This window comes from Dermacentor albipictus, chromosome 1, assembly GCF_038994185.2.
Source record: "Dermacentor albipictus isolate Rhodes 1998 colony chromosome 1, USDA_Dalb.pri_finalv2, whole genome shotgun sequence".
Lineage (NCBI taxonomy): Eukaryota > Metazoa > Arthropoda > Arachnida > Ixodida > Ixodidae > Dermacentor > Dermacentor albipictus.
The window spans coordinates 350,956,748-350,966,988 of record NC_091821.1 but is presented as its reverse complement, the minus strand read 5'-3'; the positions used below and the strand labels follow the sequence as shown (position 1 = coordinate 350,966,988).

Sequence of the window (10,241 nt, the reverse complement as noted above, 5' to 3'; positions counted from 1 at the left end):
TCCCTCAAAGCCAAGGACAAACGCAGCGTTTATGTTCCTCACTGGAGCTCTTTTCTCGGCGGATGACTAGCAGTGTCCCTATCAACGCACCATGGCACATGCGAGAGAAAGGAGAGCGATGAACATTGGAGCGATTTCTCGGACTACATTCAGATGCATACCTCTACTACAGGCTTCGAGAAGCAGAGGTCATGCTTCCATGGCAATGCTCGCTTACAGCGACTCTGAGTCGGACGTGTCACCCGGGAGGCGATCAGGGTGGAGCGCTCAGCTTGTCCGCTTCGGTGTCCGAAACGGAGGGCGACGAGCGTGGGTCTTGAAGCGGACACCAGCGGTGCAGCATTTGTTCTTGGTGCTGCGCTCTGAAGAGTGACAGGCGCTCCTGGTGAATGGCTAACAAAGACTGCGGCTGGCCGGGCCACGTTCCCTGAAGTCCCATGGACTCCAGGGGACAGCCAGCGGGCGGCAAGGGCCATGGACTGCCCGGCTTCGGCGACGGCTGCTGCTGCGAGCGTCGCTCTAGCGGCAATGGGTCCGGCGCCAGAAGACTCTCGACGTCGAACTGGCGTCTCTTGAGGGTCACCGACAGCTTGTGCGTCAGGCCCACGGAGGTGCCGTCCTCGCCCCAGATGGCGGCCGTATGCTGCAATTCTAGCGGTGGCTGAGGTTGAGGAGGGGGCGGCGTGGGCGTCGGGCTGTCGTCGTCGTCGGGCACCGAGAGACCCATGTGCCTGCGCACTTTGCGCTGAGCCTTGCGGCGTCGGAAGTCGCCCTTCTTGAAGTCGTCCACGTTGGCCGGGTGGATGGCCCAGTAGTGGCCCTTGCCGTTGGCGCTGCGGCCGGCCTTGACGAAGCAGTCGTTGAGCGACAGGTTGTGGCGGATCGAGTTGCGCCAGCCGGGACCCCGGTTTCGGAAGTACGGGTAGTTGTCCAGGATGTACTGGTATATGTCGCTCAGCACCATCTTCTTCTCCGCCGAGCTGAGGATGGCCATCGCTATGAGCCCGATGTAACTGTGCTGAGGTTTGGGCTCCTCTTGGACGAACCGCGACCTTGGGTCGAACCGAAAGAAAGGCGGGAAGCCGAAGAGGCTTTCGGCTCCGGGAGGAGGCGCGTACGGACCGAAGGCGCCGGCGTAGGCCCCCAGGAGGCCGGGCTGCATGATGCGTAGCCGGCTGGCTTGGCTGTAGTCGAACAGCTGCAGGCGCTGGTACTCGACGAACGAGGGCGGAGGATGGGCCGCCGAGCCGAACACTTGCAACGCGCCGCCGGGTGCAGCGGGCTCCGCTGGTCCCCTCATGCCGGTCAGCTGCGCGCACGAGGAGGCGTCGGCCGAACTGGCGCACATGGTTCGGTCTGTGGGTCCTGCGCCGCGCGTGCTTCGTGAGCGTAAGCTTCACCGGCCGCGCTTATTCTTGGCCTGGCGGCGGTCCGATTTTCGGGCGCGCGCGCCAAGATTGCCCGTTTAGCCAAACCGGAATGACAGGCCGTGATTGGTTCCGGGGGGTCTCGACGCCTTCTCGGCGATCGATGGTGCCGGCGCGCAGACTCCCGTTGGTCGGCCCGTCCCGGCTCGGGCGGCCAATGGGAGGGCGCCCTGCCCCGCACGCAGCTGGGGTTCGCCCTCCCGGGGCCCCGCGGACGCTCCGGTTCCCGTCACCGTACTTTGCTTTCCCCCCCATTATGTTCGCTTCGGGAGCTGATGAGGCGAGGGAGGCCGACGTGCGCGGGACGCTGGCGGAGAAGGAGGAGGGCGACTTTCGCATTCACTTCGCTAACGGAGGGGAGCGTTCAACAAAGGCGAGCTTAGGGGGTCGCTTTGAATGGGTTGCTCTCGGCCACCCGAGTTTTTCGGTAATGAATAAGCAATGGGCAGTTTTTTGATTATGTCCCGCCGGCTGATCCTGTGTTTAATTCGAAACGACCCTCCCTTTTCAGTGGGAAAGATCAGGCGTATACGTGCTGCAAGACGACGAGACGCGACTCTCTCCGTCTGTATAGCGCTTCGGCTTTGTTATAAAATACACGTTCTTGAAGGAGTGGCGAAATGACGTTTCAAACCGAGGGCAACGAACACGCTTCTTTTTCTTATTTTTTCTTATTCGACGAGACAGGCAACAAAATAAGCCTGCTGAAACGGTTCTAGAAGCACGATAAGGTCCTCGTTACGGCGTTTACTTCTTTTTGCGTTCGAACCATCCAGCTAGCCAATGGAGTGTTGGCACAAACTGTGTCCTTCGTTGCTTGCGACATGTCGTTTCTATTATAATTACTGTTATTGTGAGTATTTTTTTGCGCTAGACTTCCGGGTTGAGAAGATAACTTTGCTTACGGGTAACATTACAAGCTTTTTCTCGTGCATCTTATGATATATATATAAGGCAGGCAAGGATGTTAACCAGAGTCTGGTTGGCGACCATATGCTGGGGGAAGGGAGAAAGGGAAGAGAGAGGGGGTTTAGAGAAGTGCTGAGTCCAAGGCGCTCGCACAAGCCAGACGTTCTCAGAAAGCACAAATGTGCCTGAACGGATGATCGATGGGACGATTTTCTACTATTCACTCAGAGGACGATCATCTATTCGCATCGTATGAGAATATTGAAGAACGTATTACAGAAACCGCAGGCGTCTTTTATATAGCTCATCATAAGGCTCAAAAGAAAGTACATTTCTATTTCATAGACGCACTGAAAGCTGGACAATCGCTCTCGCAGCTGTCAATCTCGTAATTCTGCTCTTGCTTCTGCGGGAAGCTTTTGCACTATATATAGTTAATCAAATAAAGCGTGTCTGCTGACTTATGTGTGTGCGTTCACGCGCATACATACATACATACCTACCTACATACATATACATACATACATATACATACATACATACATACATACATACATACATACATACATACATACATACATACATACATACATACATACATACATACATACATACATACATACATACATACATACATACATACATACATACATACATACATACATACATACATACATACATACATACATACATACATACATACATACATACATACATACATACATACATACATACATACATACATACATACATACATACATACATACATACATACATAAGAGTGTTGATATAAGAGGTGTATTGGGACACAAAGAGCTACGACAGATATTTAAATACCATGCTTGAATATACGTAACAAGTTAAATATTCAACTCAAGATCCTGTATCTTAAGTATACTTTCCAAAGTATAGCTTGGTATCTTTTAAATAATTTGACAGCTCGGTATTTTTGCTGCAACTTAAATTCTTTTCCGAATAACTTGCACTCAGTATTTAACGCCATTCGTCACCGACAGGTGCGGTATGGGTGCGCAGAGAGCTCGTCACGGCGGACGTACGTGTCCGTGCGCAGATTGGCTAAAGTTTGGAGACGGCCGGTCCCGCCCATTTCTTCATTGTCACAACTGTCCGGGGCGGCAACAGGCATACAGAATTTAAAAAAAAAAGATAAGAAATAAGGAAAGCCTGGCTCTCAAGCTTCACAAGCCAAAAGTAAACAAACAGACCGTGCATTTCTTGCAGCAGCCTTACAGCATGCATGTGTGGCTCGCTTTAGAATAAGAATGGGGGATATGTTGCAAAGGTTGTCCGGTCTGTACACAACGGCGACATTGAACTGTCGTCACCTCCAACGATGGACACCAATGCCCATGAAGCAACGTTGGTGTGGCCTTGGCTTTATTGAACGCACTTTTTTGAACGAGTGGAAATCACTAAGAGGGTCCAAGGTCAATGCAAGCTCCGAAGGCCAAAGATCTTATCGACAGGAAGAACGTCAAATTCTAATCTGACACAGCAGACGAAGGTAAGTTTCAAGGCGGCATTTCATTAAGTGCTTCCATGGATGACTGTTCAGGAATACGTATACGTGAATGCTGTATATATGCAGTCACGCTTCTTGCGCACCACTATTGCACTGTAGTGCGACTTCACATTGGCTGGTATAGTCTTACTATACGGGGTCTACGTGTTTGGCTATATATTGCAAAGTTTAATATCGTGACAAAAAGAAGCTAGCGCGAAATTACGAGGATAAAGAATTTGACAGGATCCCACAAGCGCTTACTCTCAACTACCAGTTTATTGAAAGAAACAGGCATAATTATAAAAGGCAGCAACATCGACTACACAATCGCCACAACTGTACAATCGCCACTTCTAAAGGGTTGAAAAAAGAAACAGTGCATAAGACAAACAAAAATAGCGCACACTTCCCTGTGCTCCATAAAGAGCAGCGCTGTAAATTTGAGCACGGCGACTTTTTATCCTTCAAAGAGTCTCAGCCTGCATAGAAGAATAAACGGGCGCTGCATTCTTTATGCTGTCAGCGTTTACAGGCTAAATCCAAGGATGGCACTGCTGTATAAAACAACCCTGCGGTTCATGAACTGTTTCTTAAATTAAATTATGGGGTTTTACGTGCCAAAACCACTTTCTGATTATGAGGCACGCCGTAGTGGAGGACTCCGGAAATTTTGACCACCTGGGGTTCTTTAACGTGCACCTAAATCTAAGCACACGGGTGTTTTCGCATTTCGCCCCCATCGAAATGCGGCCGCCATGGCCGGGATTCGACCCCGCGACCTTGTGCTCAGCAGCCCAACACCATAGCCACTGAGCAACCACGGCGGTTCAAGAACTATTTCTACTACACAACGTCGCCGCGCGCGCCATGGAGCGCATCTTTGGAGCGTCTCTTCGGCATCGGAGGGAGCGTTTAAGAAAAACAGGGGCAAGTTGTCAGACAGCATGCTTTCAAAAGCAGCTCTTACTGCGCGAGCCAGTAAAGCTTCTGGCAAAACTTCGGTTCCTTTTGCAATCGTTTACACTTCGGAACAAAAATTATCTTTCCCGTATTTTTTGAAGTAACGCGCTTCTTTCTAAAACACGCTGCGCTATCTATATATATAGTGCCGATATAGGTGCGTAGCCCCCGGAAAGTGCGTGAATTACCGTAAGAATGATAACGCGTCTTCTGAGTATCTCGTGTAGGCCTACAAAGTACATCTAAGGCTTCATGTTCCTTATGTCACAGTGGCACATCCATTCTGAAGGATATATAGGCCAAGAATGAGCACATACCCAGCGACCCAAGTATAGCCTTCGACAGCAGCCAGCGGCAAGTTTTCTATTCGGGCACATATCCAGTAGTTGTCTACTTGGCAAGTCAGCGGCAGCTGCAGTGCGTACTCAGTTGTGCAAGTTGATATACGGAGTGATAATTTTTAATTTATGCGGAATTTCTAAGATACGCCGATGGCAGATAGCATAGTTCTTGTCCTTGAGCTGTATTATTCGAAGTGGTGGACATTACTAGCACGAGAAATTGAAACACACATTTACGGAATTAACATAAATTCCCTAATTTACTTCGAATTAAACTCCTTATGTGAGACATATTGTAATTTACGAATTGCAGCCGGTGAGCGTGCATGACGCATTCGCTTGAAATGAATTTCCAGGAGGACATCAGTTTCGAGATCTAGTTCCCAAAGTGTGGGACGAAATACGTTGGTGTTTTATAATTACTTTTGTGATTCAATGCATGGAAGAGTGTTTTTGTTAAAGGGTAAGCGGAACAACAGTGCATCTTTAAGGCGCATTTCATCGCCCATATTGCTAAATTTTGCTTGTTAGTTTAGTTAGCAAGCGAATGTTGACAGCAGTTCGTGCAGCTGATAAAACTATGCATACCCTTATTTCGTATATAGCTCTAATAATTTGCTATCGCAATCAATGTTTCGCCTTTCGAGCGAAACTGCGACTTTTTATTTAGGCAAGAATCGCATGACAATGAGTTGGTCATTGAACAATTAATGCTCATGAATGCAATTACACAGCATGGACAAGATGCTATGTACACGCGTTAACGAGTCACGCAATATCTGTAAAAGCAGTTTGGCGCGCCGTGTATATATATAGCGTTCATGCACGAGCAAGGAAATCAGTCGTGTTGAGCCGCAAAGGCTGTCAATTAAAATTTACGAAGCTTTTACGAAGTTTACGAAGTTTCGCGAAGTTTACAAATTTACGAAGCTTTTCGTTCGTAAGTGCTGTTTGCCACTAACCGGCCGCCTTCGCTAGTAATTAGTTCCAGCATCAGGTTAACTGGAATGTGCTCTCACTAATATTTCTTTCGTATGGGAGCTTCTTGTGAATTCGAGCCCCAGGACCCGCATCTGTACAACTTCTCTTACGTAAGAGCGTATCCTCACTGGCCGGCGTTCGGACATCAACTATCCTAAATAAAAAGTGTTGCCATACGCGATTGGCCGCAACAATGGCTGCACATGGCGCTTACGTAACAGGACCTGTATTTTTTTTTTAACTTACGCTAGAATAGTTCGTAAGAGCAATATGACCGTTATTGCCAGTCGCGATAACGGGCATATTGTTAGCAAAGGCCGCTGGCATATATGGAAAACGGCACTTATACGAACGAAAAGCATTGTGAATTCAGTCCCGGAAGTATTGTGAAGGAGAACCCGAGGGCCAAACCCTTAAATAATTATTTTTTATTTCGTGTGAACGTTTTGTCACTTAACGACCGCCTTCATTAACGTTATGTTCTCTATGAGAATTGGCCGGTGCCCCTTCTCACGAACTACGGTGTACGAAGGGATTTATGAATACGTATACACGCGAAAAAATATTTTCCAGAAATATTCGTAACGACAGGTTGAAGCCAGTCGTGATGTCAGACCCATTGCTAGCGAAGGTCACCTGGCAATGACAAAATTTCTTTACAAAAGAAAAGCTTTCCGAGTGCGGCGTCAATTGTTCCCAAGAAGTACAGGATTGCGATATATCTTTCTGGTCTTTAGTGTCCTTAGCACACCGGAGGACAACCATGGTTCGAACTATCTGTCTCTTTTTCTTTAAAGCTCAATGATTTGCCTTTCTCTTTAACCGTGAGGAACTGGCCGGATTAACCCTACACAGGGATGAAGTGGGCTAAGAAGGGAGAAAAACAGCACATTTTACGTAAGGAGCCTGGTTGAGAAGACTTGCCCTCAGAAATCAGCCGGCTAAATAGACAGTGATATATAGGCTCCACATTCTGATCAAGGCTGCTTTGAACCCAAGCATAGCGAAACACTAGCGAGAAATACGGTGTCACGGTGCCGGCAGAGCAAGCATACGCATGAGCTCTGGGCACCGCGCAATCGAGCACGGCTTCGTCCTGCAGTGGTCTTAAACGTGCTGTTGATGGGTAGCAAGAAAAGGTGTCAATGATGATCGCGACCAAGAGGAGGAAGTGGCTATGTTGACGACAAAGTAAGATGAGGTTGATGAGCAGAAAAAGAAAGTAATATGATGTGCTGCGATGACACTGATAAGTAGGTAAGTAGGAGGAATATAAATGAAAATGTGCAAACCTGTCTGCTACGTTCCCCTCGGGTTTTCCCATTTCAACCGCGGCTGTCGCAGCCAGACTTCGAACCCTCCACCTCGTGATGAGCATTATCAAGGTAAACTTAAGAATTCAGTTCTGAGGTCTTGCGTGCCATCTCATCAGAGGCATGCCCGTAGTGGTGGACTCCGAATTAATTCTGACCAGCAGAAGTTATCTTATGCGCACCTAAATCTAAGTACACGAGCGTTTCTGAATTTAACGCAGATCTAGATACATGGCCGCTGTGACCGGCATTGGACCTGCGACCTCGAGGTTAGCAGCCCGACGTCATACCCACTTAGCTACCGCAGCGGGTATACCCTGAATAAGGCCGTAACCACCGGGCCAAAGCACTCGAACACTCAAGGAACTCAGCGAGTGTGAAGCCACACAGGAAGGAGCACATATAAGGCGATGCTATCCCGCAGACCGCCTGTTCTGTTTCACAGCGGGCACGTCAGCAAAAAGCAAATCATACGCGCGCGTGCGCGCACACGCTTCCTCTAAAAGCTACCGCCACCACTCTTTTTGTGCGCTTCGTCTTGTTCAGTGGGGAAAAAAAATTTAGAATGTAACGTCCACAACTATCGCCGCGGGGTACAGCGAGGCTGAAAGCCTTCGCCCAAGAGCAGAAGATGTCGTTTTGCGACGCGTCAAAGTACACACGAATAGCTTTATTTTGTACCCGTCGTCGAGTTTCCCGCCGACCGGAACACTAAACTCGGAAAGCACGAATGTCGCGCGCGCTCGCACAAGTACGTTTCACCTGAGCCTTACGGTTATAGATACAGAGAGGGAGGGAATCTCTTGTTCTTTCGGCTTCCTGCGTACCGGCGCATGCAGCAGAAAGAGATAGGAAGGCGCGCCCGAATCAGACCGACGAAACCGTGGAGCACCTCGATCACAGCGAAAGTGCGCTCAGTCAAAGAGCGCGAAAGAAAGGCGACAATCTAATTTCGCTTCCCGGGTGCTCGCTTCCCCTCAGCACTTGCGTGCAGTGCAAAGAAACGCGCAGTACTTTTATTTTCTGTTAAAGAGGGCGCACGCTTGCGAGGACGGCCACGTTGTGTCAGTCTGTATCGAGTCACAAAAGCCCAGCAGCGGTAGCACTCAAGTTTTTTTCGTGCGTCCCAAAAGCTGCGAAGAATTGATGGAAGCGTGGTTACTAGGCAGCGAAAACACGGGAGTATGCGTTCCTCGCACGCGTAGGATTCCGTTTTATTTATTTATATTTCGTTGTGTCCGGCAGTGGTTGCATTGCGAAGGGACTAAGTGCTTGAATCTTAGTAGTGACACTCATGTGTCTCTGTACGTCTCTCTAGTTGTACTCTACCCGTCGATTCATCCTTTAGCATTTCTGACAATCATTAAAGTGACGACTTTTTATAGTGTATAACGTTCTCGTGCTTCTTTTTATGTCCTTACATTTGCACGTGTCACCGCGAATACACGTCCTACGAGAGATTTTCGAAGCTGGAGCATATACGTGGAACTATAGATAGAGCACATAACAAAGGATATAAGAGCGGAACACTTGAAGCAACATTTGTCAGTTCACTGTCTACATTGTACTATTGTTGTAGTCATGAGCTGCTTATGTATAGTTGTCATATACGCTTTCCGAAGGTGCAAGGTCAGAACGCATGACTCGTGATGCCTATAGATTAGCTAAATCTTTGATGTCGAAATTTAGTGAAAAATCCATAAAGCATATAATTTCCGCAACAATTACCAGCTGTATGAATACGAGTAAAAGTAGCTAAACGAACGGTCAAGGAAAATGGAGATAAAAGGCGAGGATGTAAACGCTGCCCACAATGCATAAAAAGCGTGGTTAACCAAATGTCAAAGAAATACTGGGCCTAATAGCTTATAGAAAGTGGAAACGAAAAATAAATCAGCTAGAAGTCCTCGCGCAATTAAAGGAGACGCATTGTAATTTTTTTTCAAACGCCTAAGTGACGCAATTAGTACCAGAATCAGGGCATATCGAGCAAGGAAGTCAGATTTTACCTGTTGATTTGCGGCCTGGTGCACTTAAGTTCTTTCACACTATGTCCAAACACCGCAGCTGCTCGTTTAAAGAAGCCCCCGTGTGAGCACACACATTCCTTCTTCCTTCCCCAGCCGCCCTCCACGTACACGCACACGCGCATATTGGAGCTCAAAATCTAGAGAGAGAGAGAGAGAGAGCAAATGGTAAATGAAAGGCAGGTAGGTTAACCAGGTCTGAGCCCGGTTGGCTACTCTACACCGGGGAAAGAGAAAATGGGAGGGAAAGATTTAAAAAAGAAGAGGAAGTCCACTGGGGATATCTATCGGTCACTCAGCCCGGATCACAGATGGTGATCAATCCGGTAGCTTTCAAATATCGCATCAGTGCTTTTGTGGCTTTCTGTAGCTACGATTGTGAGGCCAAGGTCCCAAGATCTTGTTCATAGTGAACGTTTTTCTATCTAACTGATTTAGAGCTGTGCAAAGGTCATGTCTTTCATATTCAAAAGATGGACATTAGCGCAGTAGATGTTCTATTGTCTCCTTGACACCGAAGGCATTGTACTCGGCGCTATCAGACATTCCAATCAAACACGTATTGGTGAATGTGATGCCCAAGCGTAAGCGGCACAGCATTGTTTCCTCATTTCGCGGAAGCCTATAGGTAACAGCCGCAGTTACATAGATGTGTCGAGGGATCGCAATCGATGTTGGGTGAATTCAGGTGTGTGGCACTTCTCAAATGCCATACGGTGAGCTAGCGTGCACAAATGTAGGGCTGCGTCAGTCCGCGA

The 10,241-nt window shown here is 48.1% G+C and overlaps 1 protein-coding gene across 1 annotated transcript; it reads right to left on the bottom strand.

Annotated features, from left to right (window-relative positions):
• Positions 1–253: 253 nt before the first annotated feature.
• Positions 254–1,348, bottom strand: fd102C (forkhead domain 102C). Its single transcript, XM_065441687.2, has one exon. It carries the CDS (start codon positions 1,346–1,348, stop codon positions 254–256), a length of 1,095 nt encoding a protein of 364 aa, XP_065297759.2.
• Positions 1,349–10,241: the final 8,893 nt, after the last annotated feature.